At 43.3% G+C, this 20,611-nt stretch overlaps 2 protein-coding genes across 2 annotated transcripts; one reads left to right on the top strand and one right to left on the bottom strand.

The window, feature by feature from the left end:
• Nucleotides 1-6,058: 6,058 nt before the first annotated feature.
• NDUFC2 (NADH:ubiquinone oxidoreductase subunit C2) lies at nucleotides 6,059-14,687 on the top strand. Its single transcript, XM_053561831.1, has 3 exons — nucleotides 6,059-6,358; nucleotides 11,055-11,198; nucleotides 14,509-14,687. The coding sequence occupies exons 1-3, from the start codon at nucleotides 6,190-6,192 to the stop codon at nucleotides 14,556-14,558; spliced, it is 363 nt and encodes a 120-aa protein (XP_053417806.1). The 5' UTR covers nucleotides 6,059-6,189; the 3' UTR covers nucleotides 14,559-14,687.
• Nucleotides 14,688-16,351: 1,664 nt separating this feature from the next.
• Nucleotides 16,352-20,082, bottom strand: THRSP (thyroid hormone responsive). The gene is made up of 2 exons (XM_053561829.1): nucleotides 19,410-20,082; nucleotides 16,352-16,821 (listed from the first exon to the last, which is right to left on the bottom strand). Exon 1 carries the CDS (start codon nucleotides 19,879-19,881, stop codon nucleotides 19,429-19,431), a length of 453 nt encoding a protein of 150 aa, XP_053417804.1. The 5' UTR covers nucleotides 19,882-20,082; the 3' UTR covers nucleotides 16,352-16,821; nucleotides 19,410-19,428.
• Nucleotides 20,083-20,611: the final 529 nt, after the last annotated feature.

The raw sequence follows: 20,611 nt of genomic DNA, 5'->3' as shown, positions 1-20,611 counted from the left end.
GCAAACAGAGTCTGGCTGTCTGTGGAATGGCCTGGAAGTGACCTTGGAAGTGGAAAACAAGATAAGTTAATGCACATTTCAGTTACATGTTGCACCTATTTTCTCAGACGAATGGCTGCTCTCCATAGCTTCTTTGTACTCTTATCATATAACCATTGGCTGCCAATTAGTCTTATTAGAATGCGTAGATGCAGAACTTAGTGTTGTTAAGAGTATATAAGCTTATAAGAAATAAACTGAGGTCACTGTATGCCAGTGTGAGCAACAGCCTCCCCACTTTCAGACATTTCAGTGCAGATTTTTTCTTCTGTGCCACTGATTCACGCAACCGGCCTGGGCTGGATTCGAACCCACCAGCTCCGGTGTATGTGCCTGGCACCCTAGCCACTTGAGCTATAGGCACCGAGCCGAGCCATTTATATTTTCTCCTCTGAAAACTGTGTTGATATTCTTTGCCACTTTTTCTATCAGATTTTTTATCAAATTGACTTGCAATCTAGTGTGTGTGTGTGTGACAATTAAGTTCAAGAACTCATCCTAGAAAAAGAGCTACATACCTCATTGCTGAATATCACCACAGTCACCTTTGAAGTACTCCCCTTGGGAAGCTACCCACTGTTGCCAGCACCTAGTCTACCTTTCAGAGCAATTTTGGAACTCTTCCTGGAATGGTCATCAAAGCTGTTGTATTATGCTTGATATGCTGAATGTCATCAAAATGTCTTCCTTTCTATATTTCCTTTATCTTTGGGTAAAGAAAAAAGTCACTCAGGTGAGTAGGGAGGGGGTTCCAATACAGTTGTTTGTTTACTGGCTAAAAACTCTCTCACAGTACATTTTGTGGTACATTGTTGTGATGCGAGAGCCATGAATTGTTGGCCAAGATTTTCAGGTAAGATTTTCCTGTTTCTCTTGTCGATGTTTACTTGGTCTGCCATGCTTCTCATAATCAGCCAATGATTTTGACACAAAATTCAACAAATTTTTGCAATGTTTGTGTCAGTTCTGCTTGTTACTAGGTGCCCTCACCTCTCTTCATCAGGGACGCTTTCTCCTCAGAAAAATATTCAATACATTTGTGGGCCTGTAGTTGTTGATATATTATTTTCAGATTGGTGCTGAGTACCTGGGATGCTTGCTTTTCCATTCTTGAAATACTCTAAAGAATGTTGTCCAAATCAGCCAGGTAAATACAAAAGATGCAAAATCTCCATCTTTTTATGGCTGAATAGTATTCCATAGTATACATACAGAATTTTCCATGGTAAAATTCTTAAAAGAAAATTTAGGACCTTAGCTTAGAAAGATTTTTTAAGACACAAAACAGCCTATTGTGGTGCTATATCCCTGTATTCCCTGCTAATTAGGAGGCTAAGGCAGGAGGATCTCTTGAGCACAGGAGTTCAAGACCAGCCTGGGCAACAAAGCAAGACACCCCCCCCACCGCCTCCATCTCAAAATAAAAAAAAGGAATGCCTACAAATAATTAAGAAGAAAACAATCCTAAGAAAATAGGTAACCAAACAGAAGGAAACCCAGATAGCCAATAATTATACCATAGAGACTCCTTTTCACTGGATAATAGGAAAACACAAAACAACAATGAAATCCCATTTTTCACTATAGATTGCCAAAAACTAAAGTCTGACAGTAGAAAATATTGCTATTTTCACATACATTGTGGATGACTGTGGAAACTGGATCAGTCTCTTTAGAAAGGAATTTTTTTTAAATTTTATTATTAAATCATAGCTGTGTACATTAATGCGATCATGGGGCACCATACGCTGGTTTTATAGACCATTTGACATATTTTCATCACACTGGTTAATATAGCCTTCCTGGCATTTTCTTAGTTATTGTGTTAAGACATTTATATTCTACATTTACTAAGTTTCACATGTACCCTTGTAAGATGCACCGTAGGTGTAATCCCACCAATCACCCTCCCTCCGCCCATCCTCCCACCTCCCTCCCCTTTCTCTCCCCCTTCCTCGTATTCTTAGGTTATAACTGGGTTATAGCTTTAATATGAAAGCCATAAATTAGTTTCATAGTAGGGCTGAGTACATGGGATACTTTTTCTTCCATTCTTGAGATACTTTACTAAAAAGAATATGTTCCAGCTCCATCCATGTAAACATGAAAGAGGTAAAGTCTCCATCTTTCTTTAAGGCTGCATAATATTCTATGGTGTACATATACCATAATTTATTAATTTATTAATCGATGGGCACTTGGGCTTTTTCCATGACTTAGAAATTTTTTTTCTTGAGACAGAGTCTCACTTTGTCATCCCCAGTAGAGTGCTCTGGCATCATGGCTCACAGCAATCTCAAACTCTCGGGCTCAAGTGATTCTCTTGCCTCAGCCTCTCAAGTAACTGGGACTACAGGTGCCCACCACAGTGCCTGGCTATTTCTTGAGACTGGGTCTTGTTCTGGCTCAGGCTGGTCTCAAACCTGTGAGCTCAGGCAATCCACCCACCTCGGCCTCCAAAGTGCTAGGATTACAGGCGTGAGCCACTGTATCCAACCTTTGGAGAGGCATTTCATGGGATGTAGTAAACTAGAAAATACACAAATTCTGCAACCTAGCAGTTCTAATTTTATTTATTTATTTTTATTTTTTTGAGACAGAGTCTCAAGTTTTTCTATTTTTAAGAGAGATGGTCTCTTACTCAGGCTGGTCTCAAACTCCTGAGCTCAAGGGATCCTACCACCTCAGCCTCCCAGAGTGCTAAGATTACAGACTTGATTACCTTGCCTGGCCAACAGTTCCAATATTAAATACAAACTCCACAGAAACCCCTGTGAGAGTCCTATTTGCTTTTAATCCTTCTCTTTCTTTTCTTTAGTCTTACCACTCATATGTATATCTGTAAACAATCTATTTTTTGTCTAATATTGAACTTTATATAAATGGAAACATAGCATACTCTCCTGTAACTTTTATGTTTTTTGAGGGTCATCCATACTAATGTATGGATATTCCTTTGTATGAAAACTACATTTTCCATTCTGTTCTTATTGGATATTTAAGATGTTTCCAGTTTGGGGGTATTAGAAATGGCTATTACATCAAAAACAAACCAACAAAAACACAAATGCCTGTTACTCCCATGAATAACTTTGTATTGTCTTCTAGTCCTGGTACCAGCATATAAAAGCTTCTCTAGGCTCTAGAGTCTAAGGTATAGACTTAGGTAATGTCAAATAACTGAAAATAAACTAAATATCCGTCAACAGGGTAATGGATGAATAAAAAGTAACATTTATTGGCCAGAAATGATAGCTAATGCCTGTAATCCTACCATTTTGAGAGGCAGAGGTGCAAGGATTGCTTGAGGCCAGGAGTTCAAGACCAGCCTGAGCAATATATTGAGACCCTGTCTCTACTAACAATAAAAATAATCAGCTGAGTGTGGTGGCATATGCCTGTAGAACCAGCTATTTGGGAGGCTGAGGCAGGAGGACCACTTGAGCCCAGCAGTTTGGGGTTGCAGTGAGCTATGATGATACTACTGCACTCTAGTAGGCCAGGCTACTGAGCAAGACCCTGTCCTCTTTAAAAAAAAAAAAAAAGTGACAGGGCTGGGTGCAGTGGCTCAAGCCTGTAATCCTAGCACTCTGAGAGGTAGAGGAGGGGCGATTCCTTGAGCTCACAGAATCGAGACCAGCCTGAGCAAGAGTGAGACCCCATCTTTAAAAATAGCTGGGCATTGTGGTGGCGCCTGTAGTCCCATCTACTCGGGAGGCTGAGGCAAGAGGATTGCTTGAGCCCAAAAGTGTGAGGTTGCTCACCTGGTGAGCTATGACACCAGGGCACTCTATCAGGGGTGACAAAGTGAGACTCTATCTCAAAAAAAAAAAAAAAACGAAAAAAGGTGACAGATTTCTAGGATGGAATATTATATAACTGTCAAAAGGAATGAAGATGACCTTTTGGAATCATCATGGATGGATCTCAAAAACTTTCCATGGAGTGAACAGCAAAGAAAAACATAAACTATGAATCATACTATTCAGGTTAAAAAACCACACATAACACAATACTAAATATATATGTAGAATTATTTTTTTTTGAAACAGAGTCTACTTTGTTGCCCCCAGTAGAATACTGTGGTGTCATAGCTCACAGCAACCTCTAACTCTTGGGCTCAAGCAATTCCTGAGTAGTTGGGACTACAGGTGCCCATCACAATGCCCAGCTATTTTTAGAGATGATTGGTCTCAAACTTGTGAGCTCAAGCTGGTCTTGAACTTGTGAGCTCAAGTGACCCATCTGCTTGGCCTCTGTAAAATTATTTTTTAAAAGTACTTGATTATACTCATAAAACTCATGATAATGGTTGTCTCCAGGGATGAAAGGAGACATGGGCAGGTGACTGTAGTCCCAGCTACTTGGGAGGCTGAGGCAAGAGAATCGCTTGAGCCCAGGAATTTGAGGTTGCTATGAGCGTGACGCCATGGCACTCTACCAAGGGTGACAAAGTGAGACTCTGTCTCAAAAAATTAATCAATCAGGGTGGTGCCTGTGGCTCAAGGAGTGGGGCGCCGGTCCCATATGCCGGAGGTGGCAGGTTCAAACCCAGCCCTGGCCAAAAAAACCACAAAAAAAAAAAAAATTAATCAATTAATTAATTAATTAAAAATAAATGGGGGGAACTAAAATTATTACAATATGTAAAATGTTAATTCTAGGTAGTAGAATATATTTGTCATACTGTTCTTTGTAAATTTTTTGTATCGTTTGTTTGTTTTTTGAGACAGTCTAACTCTGTTGCTCTGAGGTTGAGTGCCATGGCATCATCATAGCTCATAGCAACCTCACACTCTTGGGTTCTAGCAATCCTCATACCTCAGCTTCCAGGCAGCTGGGACTACAGGCAGCTGCCACAAGACCCGGTTATTTAGTAGAGACAGGTCTCACTCTTGCTTAGGCTGATCTTAAACTCTTCAACTCAAGCAATCTACCGGTCCTGGCCTCCCAGAGAGCTAGGATTACAGGCTTGAGCCAGCAAGCCCGACCATATACAGCCAGTTTTTACATAGAAAAACAGAGGAAAAGTCAGAGTAATATTTTTAGGTTTTATGGCTGGCTTTGGGGAAAAGGGTTCCAGTTTCTCTGACCTTCCTTGGGGAAGAGGGATTCTAGTTTCCATGTCCAGTTTCAGGGATAAAGGGACTAGGAGATGGGAGGGCAAGAATAGGTCAGAAAAAAACTTTCCCTTCCAAGGCTTTCATTTGGAGATACTGTTTTCTGAGTCCCAACGTTACACTTAGCTGGTCTTTATTATTCTTCCATTTAGGAAATTAGTATCTTTGATGCATATACTTTTCCATAAACTTATGGTTTAGCCAGCATTTGCCTGGCTAAAATGTTGATCTCACTAATGAATGGACTCAAAGATAGAAGCTTCCCGTTATTACAGCTGAGTCGAAACTGGATGATTGGTTGGCAAATGTTACAAATTTCTTCTTTCCTTCATTCCTCAAACTTTTATGGAACACCTCCTCCCTCAGTCACCAGTAAGGAAGTACCTGAAAAGACTCAGAAGTGAAACACTTCAGGGGGCTACCTCCAAATCTGAATTCCTAGACATAGGCTAAATGATCCAGTCCTGGGCTTCTGTGAATTCTTCGTTTTTGACTGGACCTTAATCTTAGGCTTAGGACGGTATGTCTGTGCGAATGAACGACTGAAAACCCAGGAAATGAAAACTAGTTTTTACAGAATTTCAATAAATTACGTTTCTCAAAACTACCCATCATATCCATTTGTGGATGTTGGATGCAAAGATAAAGCTTTGCTGAAGGGGCATTCAGGGACCGGGGAGGAGAGGGAATTCTGTGTGAGAGAGTAGGGGAAAAATAAATAATGTTTCCTACTTTGCCTCGGTTGATGCACTTGTGACCCGGTGGTGTCGAGTCTCTGAATCGCACTCCCACCTGACCAAGCAGAACCAGCGCGCGAGCCGGGGGAGCCATTCAACAGCCCGGAACCTCTTAGGCGGGGTTCGGCGGCAGCACAGCCCGGGAAGCATTTGCGTGCTGCACGGCCCTGTGGCCTGTCCTTCAGCCCGCGCTCGGAGGAGAAAGCTCGCGGCGCAGGCCCAGGCGGTGCTTGTGGTCGTTTTCTTTGTAGTTGGCGGTCTGAGGCCCGGCCTCAACTGGAAACGGCGTCACTATGATGAGCGGACGGCCGGGCCGAGTGCCCTTACAGTTCCTGCCAGATGAGGCCCGGAACCTGCCCCCACCCAAATTGACCGACCCGCGGCTCCTTTACATCGGCTTCATGGGCTACTGCTCCGGCCTGTTGGATAACGCGCTCCGGCGGAGACCGGTGCTGTCGGCAGGTGAGGGCTGCCTGGGTGGGATCGGCTGGGGGAGCGGGTCGCAGGGCTGCGGACTGACCCCGCTGTAGGTCCCCCTGAGGTGCTCAGGTTTTCTTTGCCTTTTCGCCCAGCGGGGTCCAGCTTGCCTCCCCGGGCCTTGCGCTCCCTCTAGCTATTACGAACCAGAAAGAACCAAAGCGCCATGGCACTTGAAGAAACTGAGGTGTAGTGAAGCAGGGACTTAACCTGTGAACCTACAGGGAGCCTGTGAAGGATATGGGACTGCTGCTGTCTTCAGTTAATGTTGCACTGTGTGGAAAAATAAGCCAAGACTCCATCTCATGCACTGATGCTGTACCTGCATGATATTCCGTATCTAGTCCTCAAAATACTTTGGGAGCCCCAATGCAGTGGCTCATGCCTGTAATCCTAGCACTTCGGGAGTCTGAGGCCAGTGGATTGCTTGAGCTCAGGAGTTGGAGACCAGCCTGAGCAGGAGTGAGACCCTTTCTCTACTAAAAATAGGAAAAACTAGCTGGGCGTCGTGGCACATGCCTTGTAGTCCCAGCTATTTGGGAGTCTGAGGCAAGAGGATCGTTGAACCTAAGAGTTTGAGGTTGCTGTGAGCTATGACGTCACTGCACTCTTGGCAACAGAGTGAGATTCTTGTCTCAGACAAACAAACAAAACACTCTATAGGGAGAGGTATTATCCACAAATAAGGAACCAGCCTAAGAGTGGTTACAGCAGTTTGGCCAAGGTCATATGGCTAGAGGAGAGGAACTTTAGAAAAGGTATCTTTGAACTTAACTTTGATTATCAAGTAGACCTGAGAGAGAGCTTTCTAGGCCCATGGGGCTAGTGGGAGCAAATGGAGGCAAGGGCCTCTGAATGTGGAGTGTTAAGATGATTGAGTAAATCTGCTGGCTTAGGGGGATACAGCTTTTATGGAAATTTAGGTACATCATAATAGTGTATTCTCTAGGCAGCCAGGAACCTTATAAGCTTTTGAGACCTGGGAGAATGCAGCGTTCAGACCTATATTTTAAAAGGACAGCTTTGTCAGCAATATGAAAAATTGGTTGGAGCCAAGGAGCAGTTAGGAAGAAATGGTTGAGGCAGCCATGCAATGGTTCAGGCAACTAGAAATCATCTCACTTGTGCCTCTACCCTTCTTCCAGCTGTATGTCATGCATGGAGGTCAACTCCCAGCTTATTCAATCCCAGCATTTTCAGGGCTCAAATTGTACTGAAGTCCCATCTCTCTTGGATGTGACCTCTCACTATAGAAAGGAGTGATATTTGTCTATTTCTGTCTCTGGGAACATGAGGTTTTCTCCCTTTTCATCACCACTCCATGTTTGCCCAAGCCTATCACTTGGTGTAATGAAGAGCTTCCCTTTGAAACTAAACAGCCTTGCTCCACTGCTTTCCAGTTATGTCACTTGGAGTAAGCAATTTACAAGGTCAGGCTGATCAGAGCCAAATTTTCCTAATCTATAAAATGAAAATTTATTTATTTTTATTTATTTTTTGAGACAGAGTCTTATTTTGTCGTCCTCAGTAGAGTGCTACGGCGTCATAGCTCACAGCAACCTCAAACTCTTGGGCCCAAGCAATTCTCTTGCCTTAGCCTCCCAAGTAGCTGGGACTACAGGCACTTGCCATAATGCCCAGCTATTTTTAGAGATGGGATCTCACTCTTGCTCAGGCTGGTCTCAAACTCCTGAGCTCAGGCAATCTACCTGTCTCAGCCTCCTACAGTGTTAGGATTATAGGTGTGCACCACTGTGCCTGGCCACATAAAATGAAAATAATTAATTTTTGCGTATTTGTCATGAGATGTGAGATTCTATAGTTAAGATGGGTCAGCAAAGACGGAGCCTGGTCTTTGCATATATGTAGTCCAGTGACATGTGGGAGAACATGCACACTTTGGTCTTCTATGTTGTAGGTAGCCCAGTAGGGGAAGCAGTGGCTGTTTGGGGTGAGAGAGAATGCAAAAGAAGCTAGACTCTCTAGCCCCAGACCATGGGAATATTTTTCTTTTTTTATTGCTTTTCATGTTTTCCAAAATACTTTTACATACATATGTCTTGGTTTATGTACTACTACTGTGAGAATAATAAGATAGGTATTATCTCTATTTTAGAGGTAGGAAATTGAATTGCCCAAGGCTATTCATTTATTAAATGTGTATTAGTGCTATGTGCTTACATATAAAGATGAATCAGACATTGGCTTTGCAGAAATAAATTACTGTAGCAACTTACACGTTAATAGACATGAGTTGGGCGGCGCCTGTGGCTCAGTGAGTAGGGTGCCGGCCCCATATGCCGAGGGTGGCGGGTTCAAACCCAGCCCCGGCCAAACTGCAACAAAAAAATAGCCGGGCGTTGTGGTGGGCGCCTGTAGTCCCAGCTGCTCGGGAGGCTGAGGCAAGAGAATCGCGTAAGCCCAAGAGTTAGAGGTTGCTGTGAGCCGTGTGACGCCATGGCACTCTACTCGAGGGCAGTACAGTGACACTCTGTCTCTACGGAAAAAAAAAAAAAAAAATAGACATGAGTTTACCCTTTTAAGTCTGAGGCGACTTCTCAGAGGAAGTCATTTCAGAGTTGAGTCTTGAAGGATGAGGAGGTCACTAGTCACGGAAGTAACCAGTGGATAGTATTTAGTAGCAAGAAAGTTTATGTAAGAAATTAAAAGTAGTTTGGTATTTCTGGAGCATGTCAGGGAGTGTCAAGGTGGAAGAGTTGCCTTTGAAGGGCCTGATAGGTTAGATTAAGGAGTTTGTACTCGTGTTGGACATAATAAAGGATAGAGGGACTGGCAAGATGGGTTTACATTTCAGTAAAATTCCTTTAGTGATGGAGTGAAGGCTGAGATCAGAGTAGAATGACTCTGATGAAATGAAAGGGAGGCCAGTTAGTGCAAATGAAAGAGAAATTCCCCAAAGTAAGGAAAAGAATTACAAGATAGAATTGACAGGACTCAGTGACTGGATGTGGGAGAACAAGGTAGAAAAAAGGATTACTGTGTTTATGACTCAAATTCACTAAATGGTCCTATTTTTCTGGGAGATAGGAGTAAGAGGTATGAATAGGAAGGACATGAGTTCAGTTCAGGGTATCCAGGTAAACATGGCTGACAGACAGTTGGGTAAATATGTTGTTGACATGAGTGTCTGGACTTAGACATACTTACAGGTCATCAGCACATGGATAGTAGATAAAACTATAGGAATAAATGAGTTCTCCAAAAGAATATGTGTAGTATATGAAAAGAAGAGGCCTAGGGATGGAATTCTGGGGCATAGCTAGAAAATCAAACCTGCAGTAGGCCTTTTGCAAAAACCATTTCCATATATAAAGTTTACACCTTTGGATCTCCCTATCATACTTTCACTTTTGGTTTTCCCTAGATTGTGTGATTTGGTTCTCCTGGTCTCATTATAATAGGTTTTGGGCGTTGTTTTTTTGAGACACAGTCTTATTCAGTCCCCCTCAGTAGAATGCCATGGTGTCATAGCTCACAGCAACCTCAAACTGTCAGGCTAAGGTGGTCCTCTTGCCTCAGCCTCCCCAGTAGCTGGGACTACAGGCACCCACCACAATGCCCAGATATTTTTAGAGACAGGGCCTCACTCTTGCTCAGGCTAGTCTCAAACTGATAAGCTCAAGCAATTCACCTGCCCCGGCTACAAATTGATTTTAGAACATTTGTAGAGGACTTTACCTCTGTCTCATTACATCCTGAACAGGTCCTAGAATATAAGTTAGTTCAGGTCTAAAGTTAACCTGTTGAAAAAAAGGTTTTGTTTTATTTTCCTGTTCTTAGTCTAGGATTCATGGTTTTGTACTTACCTTTTTCGATGAAGTGTTTTATAAAACTTGAATTTTTAATTGAATTGTTAATTGTGTTTGCAGATAATTATGTTTGTTTGTTTGTTTGTTTGTTTTGGTAGAGACAGAGTTTCACTTTATCGCCCTCGGTAGAGTACCATGGCATCACACAACTCACAGCAACCTCCACCTCTTGGGCTTAGGCAATTATCTTGCCTCAACCTCCCGAGTAGCTGAGATTACAGGCGCCCGCCACAACACCTGGCAATTTTTTTTGTTGCAGTTTGGCTGGGGTCAGCTTTGAACCCGCACTCTCAGTATATGAGGCCGGCGCCCTACTCACTGAGCCACAGGCACCGCCCTATGTTTGCTTTTTTTTAATTTCCTGATTTCTTTTAAGAAGATGCAGATATCTTGGGGTCAAAGGTCAAGGCTGTTTGTTTAGAATAGAAGTATATTAGGGCGGCGCCTGTGGCTCAGTGAGTAGGGCGCCGGCCCCATATGCCGAGGGTGGCGGGTTCAAACACAGCCCCGGCCAAACTGCAACAAAAAAAAAAATAGCCGGGCGTTGTGGCGGGTGCCTGTAGTCCCAGCTGCTCGGGAGGCTGAGGCAAGAGAATCGCGTAAGCCCAAGAGTTAGAGGTTGCTGTGAGCCATGTGACGCCACGGCACTCTACCTGAGGGTGGTACAGTGAGACTCTGTCTCTACAAAAAAAAAAAAAAAAAAGAATAGAAGTATATTAAATAGAGATGCTTTTTTTTTTTTAAAGAAAAGAAATGCCATACCTATACATTATATATCAAGCATAAAAATGTAATTCTTAATATACATTGACTGATTTTTGCTCTCTTGCAATTTGTCATTTGAATTTCAGGTTTGCATCGCCAGCTGTTACATGTTACATCCTTTGTTTTTATTGGATATTATCTTTTAAAACGTCAAGAGTATATGTATGCTGTGAGGGACCATGATATGTTAGCATACATAAAATCACATCCGGAGGATTTTCCTGAAAAAGGTATTTCAATTTAATTATAGAACTTCTTTTTCTCTCCGTATCATCTTCCCTAGTTAATCTTATTCATAGGCATGAATAGGCATGACTAAGATTAGGTACTTTCTTTTTTTTTTTTTTTTTTAGTAGAGACAGAGTTTCACTTTATGGCCCTTGGTAGAGTGCCATGGCATCACACAGCTCACAGCAACCTTCAACTCCTGGGGTTAAGTGATTCTCTTGCCTCAGCCTCCCGAGTAGCTAGGACTACAGGCGCCTGCCACAACGCCCGGCTATTTTTTTTTTTTGGTTGCAGTTCAGCCGGGGCCGGGTTTGAACCCGCCACCCTCGGTATATGGGGCCGGCGCCTTACCGACTGAGCCACAGGCACCACCCCAAGATTAGGTACTTTCTATATTCTATATTCGATGCCTATATTTTTGTCTGTAGACCAAAATTCTCTTGAATTTGTCCAGTTTCTGGCTGACTACCTCTGTGTCCTTCGGCCTCTCTGCCTTCCCCAAACCACCAGCTCCTCTGTTGTACTTCAGGAAATGGCACTACTGTCTACCTGGATACTCAAAATTACCTGGAGAATTATCTTCTAGTCTAGCGGTTCTCAACCTGTGGGTCGTGACCCACAGGAACTGTATTAAAGGGCCACAGCATTAGGAAGGTTGAGAACCACTGTTCTAGTCTTTCTCTTTCACTTCCCATTAGTTGTCCAGTCGTATCAGTTCTACTTCCTAAACCAGTAAACTGCACTGCTTTAGACCCTGATAATGTCTTGCTTGAACTGTTGGACTTCCCTCTAATTCACCTCTCCCTTTGATCTTATTTTTGCTGACAGCGAATCTGATTACACCTCCCTATTTAAAATAGCTGTCCATCACCTATAAGATAAAATCCAGACTCTAAGATTGCTCATTTACCTAGGCTTAGCTAATTGCCTGTCCTTCTATTGGAAACATTTTGCCCATGTCTTTTATCCACATTATATACATATCTCTGTTTCTCATTGGACTGTAGCTTCCTCTTTGTTTCCCTAGCCTCTAGCACAGAGCCTATACGTTGCTACTTATAAATAATAGCTGAACTGCACAGAACTCTTGCTCGTCTCCTATCACTCATTCGTTGCCTCATGAAATGCTTTGTCCTGAGTCTGCCTTGTATCACTCTGTACATGTTGTACCTTCTTCCTCCTCTTACCCCTGTTTCCACCTCATCCACCCTATAAATTTCTGCTCAACATTCTTCATCTCAATGAAGACTTCACTTCAGCATGTATTATCTTTGTGCAACTATGAATATAATTATCATAATTTTTCTTGCTTGTACACGTTTTACACATATATATATATATATACACAACCCAGATTTGCACATATATAAGCTCTTTGTAGGATGGAAGTCTAATTTAGCAGGACAATTTCTTTGTCTCCTCAGGGCCTATAGACTGTTTGGCAAAGAAATCCTTATTAAATATGTGATTGAATAAATGAGTGTAGAAAAATTTTGAACTTATAAATATAAAAATGGATTTAAAATAGAGTTTTTAGGTTCGGCACCTGTAGCTCAAGCAGCTAAGGCGCCAGCCACATACATCAGAGCTGGTAGGTTCAAATCCAGCCCAGGCCTGCCAAACAACGACAGCTACAACCAAAAAATAGCCGGGCATTGTGGCGGGTGCCTATAGTCCCAGCTACGTGGGAGGCTGAGGCAAGAGAATTGCTTAAGCCCACGAGTTGGAGGTTGCTGTGAGCTGTGAGGCCATGGCACTCTACCCAGGGCAACAGCTTGAGGCTCTGTCTCTAAAATAAAATAAAATAGAGTTTTCTAGTTACGTAAAATGTGTAATATAAAGTATTCACGTTTCATTAGACTGAATGATCTCTGAGATCCTACTTCTAAAATTTTACTGCTCTATTCAGTATTCCCATGGCCTCAGTCAGAGGATAGACAGATATGTGATGTGGATTAAAAAGAGCTTTTTTGCCAACAAAGAGCACAAAAACAAGCACAAAGCCATGAATAGTAGATGTATCAGGAATGAGAAATACTCAGAACCGTTGGCTGTTAGAACTGGAAATAATCTATAATCTATATCTAATAATCTATAATCAATAATCAGAGATATTGATTCCCAGGAGTGAGACCCAGTGACTGAGCAGTCTTTAGTCCCAGACCTCTGGCTCTTTGCCTAGAGCCGGGGTGGGGAACCTGCAGTCTCAAGGCCACATGTGGCCCTTCAGATCCCCAAGTGCAGCCCCTGGACCAAATTCAAACTTTATAGAACGAATGCTTTTTTTTTTTTCTTTCTTTTTGAGACAGGTCTCACTGTTGCCCCAGGTTAGAGTGGCATGGTGTTAGCCTACTTCACAGCAATCTCAAAACATACTCCAGAGTTCAAATGATCCTCCTGCCTCAGCCTCCCAAATAGCTGGGATTATAGGCTCTTGACACAAATAATTTGTGCTATAAAATTTGGATTCAGTCAAAAGACCACACTCAAAGATCCAAAAGGCCACGTGTGGATATTTCCATTATTTCCCTATATTAGCAAGTGTGTGTATAGGTACAGGCTCATTCTGTCTCTGAACAGCAGATTACTGGCAACAGCCTCATGCACTGACAGTGGGAACATGGAGAACCTGATAAGATCAGCTGCTAGCTTCTCCTAGGTGACCTGTGTCCCTCCCTATTTAATTCTTCCTTCACCACTTCGGGCAAGATAACCCTGGCAGCACCTTACACCTCCTGGCGACCATCTAGATGTCACCATAGATTCTTTCAAAGTTATTCTTTTGATGAAATATAATGTCTCAGTGATTGCCAAGTCATTGCAGAGAAAAAAAAAAAAAAGAAAGGGGTTTATTTTAGACTATTTGGGCTGCTATAACAAGTTATAAGTTTATAACTCTGTAAGTTATAAACAATAGAAATTCATTGCTTACAGTTCTGGATGCTAGGAAGTCCAAGATCAAGATGTCAGCATATTGAGCATCTGCTCAGGGCCCACTGTGCTTCATAGGTAGTACCTTGCTGCTGTGTCCTCATACAGTAGAAGGGGCAAACAACGTCCCTTGAGCTTCTGTAAGTGCATTAATTCTATTCATGAGGGCTGGACCTTCATGACCTAATCACTTCCCAAAATCCCCACCTCTTAATATCATTTGCGTTGGGGATTAGGTTTCGGCATATGAATTCTGGGGTCACAAACATTCAGACCATAGCAGAGTTTCTATCAATAAGATTATTGGGTGTTGATTTAACTTTAGGAAATACAATTTTTAAAACATAATTTTAAAATCTCTTGTTATCTTTCTTTTTATAGATAGAAAAACTTATGGTGAAATTTTTGAAGAATTCTATCCAGTACGTTGAAGTCTTCAAAATGCTTGCTCCAGTTTCACTGATAACATTATTTTTGAATTTTTATGGAACATATTTCCATGACAGCCGAAGTTTATGTTGATCTGTGTTAATACCTTATAATTAAAATAATTATCGTAAGTGCTCTGGCTCCTTTTATTGTTGTAAGAAAAATAGTTCAGGGTGGCGCCTATGGCTCAGTGAGTAGGGCGCTGGCCCCATATACCTCAGGTGGCGGGTTCGAACTGCAATAAAAAGATAGCCAGGCATTGTGGCAGGTGCCTGCAGTTCCAGCTACTCGGGAGGCTGAGGCAAGAGAATCACCTAAGCCCAAGAGCTGGAGGTTGCTGTGAGCTGTGACGCCACAGCACTCTACCAAGAGCGACAAAGTGAAACTCTGTCTCTTAAAAAAAAAAAAAAGAAAAAAGATAACTAGTTCATCAGAAAATGGTTAGTTTCCATTCACCCACTTTTAAGAAGACATCTGAAAGATTTTTACATGGAGTAGATTTCTAATTTGGAGTCAGGAAACTGCAGCCCAAATCTAGCCCACTGCCAATAAAGTCTTACTGGAACACAGCTATGCTCATTTGTTTAAATGTTATTTAAGGTGGCTTTCCTGCTACAACAGTAGAATCGAGTGGTTGTGTCAGAGACCTGTGGCTTGCAAAGCAAATAGAGTGGGCCTCTGGGGTCTTGTCAGGCAAAATAATTTTGACTTGATCTATACGTATTGGAAAGTCACTAAAGGGTTTTAAGTAACAGGTTTATACTTGTGAGCAAGCTCTCTCTGCAACAATATAGGAGATTTGGAAGAGGAGACTTAACAAGGAGAACAGTTAGAAATCTGATAACTGCAAAAGGGTCTGGAGAAAGGATTCAGTAGCTGACATTGTCTACAACAGAGCTTGGTGAAATTAGAAATAAAAAACTGCAGGGCGGCACCTGTGGCTCAGTAGTTAGAGCACGGGCCCCATATACCGAGGGTGGTGGGTTTGAACCTGGCCCTGGCCAAACTGCAACAGCAACAACAACAAAAAGAAATAAAAAACTGCACCTAACTGGAATGAGGTTATTGTTTATGGTTTGTTGAATCTAAATGTTTGTCCAAAAAGTTTTGTTTCCAAGCTAAGATTTTAGAAATCAGATTTTAGAGATAAAATTGTTTTTTAATATGTGATTTCAAGTTAGTTGGCTATACAATTATAAGCAGGTAGTTTCTGGGTAAAATCAAATGAATTCTGTCTCCATTCTTTTTAGTACCACTTTTAAAAAGTGAAATAATGTGGCTCAGTGAGTAGGGCGCCGGCCCCATATGCTGAGGGTGGCGGGTTCAAACTCAGCCCCGGCCAAACTGCAACCAAAAAATAGCCAGGCGTTGTGGCGGGCGCCTGTAGTCCCAGCTACTCCGGAGGCTGAGGCAAGAGAATCGCTTCAGCCCAGGAGTTGGAGGTTGCTGTGAGCCATGTGACGCCACGGCACTCTACCCGAGGGCGGTACAGTGAGACTCTGTCTCTACAAAAAAAAAAAAGTGAAATAATGTTGAACAAAGTGCTTTAGAAATAATAGATATATGAATACAAGGTATTTTTTTTTATTACTACTGTAATAAGTGGGATTATAGTTCACTGTGCTCGGCCTCATCAGTGGTCAACAAGTACAGGACACTGAACCACTTATCCTAGGGACTCTGCTACCTTTTAGCTCTGGAGAGTTAAAAAGCAAGGGCTAGAGCATTAAATATATAGGCAAGGGTGGGAGGAAAAAACAAACAGCCTATTGTAATAGCTGTCACATGCCAGCTGCATTTGATTCATCATGTTTATTCATCTTATTTAATTTTCATAAGCTTGTGAGGTAGATAACATTACCCCAGTTTTATAGATAAGGGAATTTAGTCTCCAGTGGGTTAAATAACTTGCCCAAGAGCACATGGGGTGAACGACGCCAACAGGAAGAATGAATTTTGGTCACGTAACACCTGTGCTGTTTCTGCTCTGTCACACTGGTCAGGTAACTAGTCTCACGAACCATTGGCTACCACCCCAAGCTGATAAGAGGAACAAAAGGAGTTGTGAATAGCAACATATATCTTAAAGGTGAGGCAGTGACTGGAGTCCAGAAAATTGTGCTCAGAAGGAGGTAGAGAAGCATCGCAGAGATCCAAGTGGCCTTCACTTCCAGCCGCAGGTCTAGGCCTTTCTTGTCTCATCTTCAGGGCTAGTGAACTACACCATGGCCTCATCACAGTCTGCCTTCTAGTGTGTTAAGTGATCTGTGGATTGCAGATATTTTTAAAAAGCCAAGTCAGTATAAATTCAGGCAAATAAAGTACTGTTACATGCCTACTGAAGAAGGAAGAGCAAGGAAAACCTCAATGTTGGTGTTGTAGGAAACCTGGCAGTGCCTTGGCACTGTTAAGAATCAGGTTGTCAGAGCTGGAATAACTCATCTGATTTCTCCTCTACATTTTACTAACAGGGATACTGAGGTGCAGGAAGGTGAAATAAGTTGTCTAGGATCACACGGAGGTCAGGGGCAGAGCCAGGACAACCACCTAGATTTTTAAGCTTTTGCTGTACCATACTGCCTCTATAACTGAAAATCAGCCAAGTTAGGGTGTATTAAAGCATTGTGGTGTAGAATTGCTACTCTGGTTTTTGAAGCTGTTTGGTTAGTCAAGGAGTGGGGTTTCTACCCACTCTGCCATCCCCAATTCCCACCTTCAGCCCAACCTGCAGAACTCTAAGGCTCTAAGGAACACAAAAATCTACTACAGTGGAGGAAAAGCATGGCTCTACCATTTACTGAGTAACAATGGACTTGCTTCTTAGGCCTCCATTTTTTTCTTTTTTCTTTCTTTCTTTCTTTTTTTTTTTTTAGGGCCACTTTATGGCCCTCAGTAGAGTGTCGTGGCGTCACAGCTCACAGCAACCTCCAACTCCTGGGCTTAGGTGATCCTCTTGCCTCAGCCTACTGAGTAGCTGGGACTATAGCACCCACCACAACGCCCGGCTATTTTCTTGTTGCAGTTTGGCTGGGGCTGGGGCCGGGTACCCATCACCCTCAATATATGGTGCTGAGGCCGGGTTTGAACCCACCACCCTCAGTATATGGCCCTACCCACTGAGCCTCAGGCGCTGCCCAGCCTCCAGTTTTTTTCATCTGTAAAAGGGAATGATAATTCTATTAAATAATAGATATGTAAGTAATTTTAAAACTATTCAAATGTCAGTTGTTATTTTTACTACTACTGTTATTATTCAGTGAAGAAACTGACACCTGGGGAAGTGCAATGGCCTCACAGAACTTGAACCCAGAGCTATTGACCTGGCCTAGTCTAACTCAAAAAGAACCTCTGAAAGGTGCCTCAGGGAGCCTTAGCAGGAAGAGGGAAGCAGGGTTGAGGTGGACAGTTTGGGCTTGAGGTAGGGGAAGGAAAACTAAGAAAATACCTGGGCCAGGGCTCTCTTTACACTCTGTGTTTTTGGGGATCCCTGTTTATTCTCCATCATTACAGAGCAGTCTTTAAGGCAGATTATGAAAGTAGCACAATATGACACAGAATAGGTACAGTGGAAAAAACACTCAACTCAAAGTTGGGACCACTCTTGTTTTTGTCTCCTTATACGTGACTTTGAGTCATTTCACTTCTCTGGCTTTAATTTCCTTACTAGAGAAGGGGCACAAAAATCTTATTCCATATACTTGCATCAGGTGATGTTGAGATTGCAATGGCGATCACAATGTTTATAATGGATGAGGCCAGTTTGTGGGGGCAGGGCTACCATGTGGCACAGGACCAAAACTGGTAGGTGCTGAGGTCCGATTCCTCCCAACCTTTACCCCTGAGTCACCTACTCATGGCTGTGCCAGTTCCTCTTCCCGCCTCCTACTCCATGCCACTAGCTTGCTGCTCCTCCACACCTCACAATACCAACCCTTCTGTGCATAGATATACAGGCTCAGACTCCAACATATGCGCACGAGTACACACAACAGATCTTCCCAACAGGCATGCCTGCACAATCAAGTGTGCCTGGAACAGATCAGAGTGTCAAGACTGGCCCCTCAGCTTTCTGTTTGGCTGCTTGCTACTGGGATAGCCAGAGTACTGCAGCCTGTTGTAGTACTGTGAGTAGCCTCACCTGTATGCCCCCACGTGCCATGTACATATAATTTTTTCCATGTTCTGTGACTTGAAAAAAATGGGGGTAATCACTGACATGCAGATTTATAATGTCCACTAAATAAATACACAAGCCTTGGGTAAATTTCTTCATTTGTGAAATGGAAATAATAAAACCTATCTTTGTAGGATTACTATGAAGATTAAATGGGATAATTCTATGTCAAACACATGGAAGCTGTGCTGGCATTTACTTACCATGTGCTCAAATGGAAGCTGTTATTAATACATAATGTCAGGGATTCTTAGTAATCATGGATGGGCCTTGGTGGATGGCATTCCCCTTACAAGTATATGTACAGTTTTGTGTCTATATACCTGAACTCTGGGGAAAGAGTCCATAATCAGATTCTTCAATGGTGAGAACATGCTCATTCATTCATACATCTACATGCATTCACATACTTACTAATGCTCACATGCGCAGACACATATATGTGTACCTGAGGTATGCACTTACAGACCACCTTTTCTTCTATCTCCATACCAGTTCATTGCCATTACTCACCAATTTGGGATCAGGCCCTCCCCAGGTCGTAGTCCCAATAATCTGATTTGAGAGTAGTTCTGAGAGTCAGGCTGTCCCTCTCCCACTGGGTTGCACTATGTCCCCCTGTCCTCCCCTGGAATGCACCTTTATGGCCTCTGACACTGACCAGCATGGCCACCATTACCTTCCCTGGAATCCGAGGCCTACTCAAACTGTCCCGTCATTTCCTGATATTTCCTTGTCACCTCCTGGGCTCTCAGGATGAGGTGGGTGAGGATGTGATGGAGGCTGGAAAAGTGCATGTGGAATTGGGCCTCCAGGTCCAGCTCCCCTGAGGCCCTCTCGTCCTCAGTCTCCTCTGTCTCTGCAGCTTCATTCTCAGCCTCGTCAGCTTCATTGCCTGCCACCCTGGCCTGCCACTCCTCCCGTGGCAGCAGCCCATGGTCCACATCCACACGGATGGTCTTGAGCATAGTGAAGTAGGCATAGAGATCAGGGGCATCAGCCTGGGCCTGGCCCCCATGGACACTCAGCTGCACACCCCTCAGGAGGCTGGGGATCATCACCACCTGCTCCATGTTGCGCACCTCCGCCGAATACCGGTCCATGACGGTCAGCAGGCAGTTCTTGGGGTAGCGCTTGGTTAGTACCTGCATGGTTGCAACTTCTTACACATTTAGTCTAGTCGGCTGCCTCAGCACTATTTCTAGGCTCTGGATCTGTTGGCAGAGTGACAGGATGCCAAGGCCCAGCCGTTGGGTCAACACGGCCCTGTTTTAGGCCAATCCCGGGGCTGAGGCCCCAGCGTCTGTATCAGGTGATCCATCTGCCCTAGGACAGACCTCAGCCTCTGCTTGTCACTTCAGCTCTACATGACTGCTTCAGCAAGAGCCATCAGCAGCTGCTGGGTCAGTTGGAAGGAAGCTTTTCCCTTTGGCAACTGGTACACTTGACCCCAGGGCAATAAATAATTCTTTCAGGTCACTTGAGACCAAGTTGCCTCTTTGCTGGCTACTTAGGGTAGCCTCCCAATACACAGCTCATTTCTTCACCCCAGGGTGCCTCAACTGGGAAATGAACAAGGGAACAGGGTCATGAAATGAAACAACTTGGTGTTGGGCAAGCAGCACTGAATTCAGAGCCAGAATCCCAGTCCTACAATTTCTAGCTGAGTGTTGAGTTGTTTGCTGGCTAACAGTTACTGCATGAGGTTCTGCAACAAGCTTCGCAGATGATCGCTCTCATTTAATCTTCACTACAACCCAGCATAAATTTTATAATATTCCTGTGTTACCAGTGAGGAAGCTGAGGTCCAGAAGACTAAAGTAATCCGCCCAGCGTCCCACTGGAGCTGGGATCCCAACCCAGGACCACCTCTCTCCCACC

This window comes from Nycticebus coucang, chromosome 14 (assembly GCF_027406575.1).
Source record: "Nycticebus coucang isolate mNycCou1 chromosome 14, mNycCou1.pri, whole genome shotgun sequence".
Lineage (NCBI taxonomy): Eukaryota > Metazoa > Chordata > Mammalia > Primates > Lorisidae > Nycticebus > Nycticebus coucang.
Note: the sequence above shows the minus strand (reverse complement) of the source record. Positions and strands in the feature narration are given on the sequence as shown.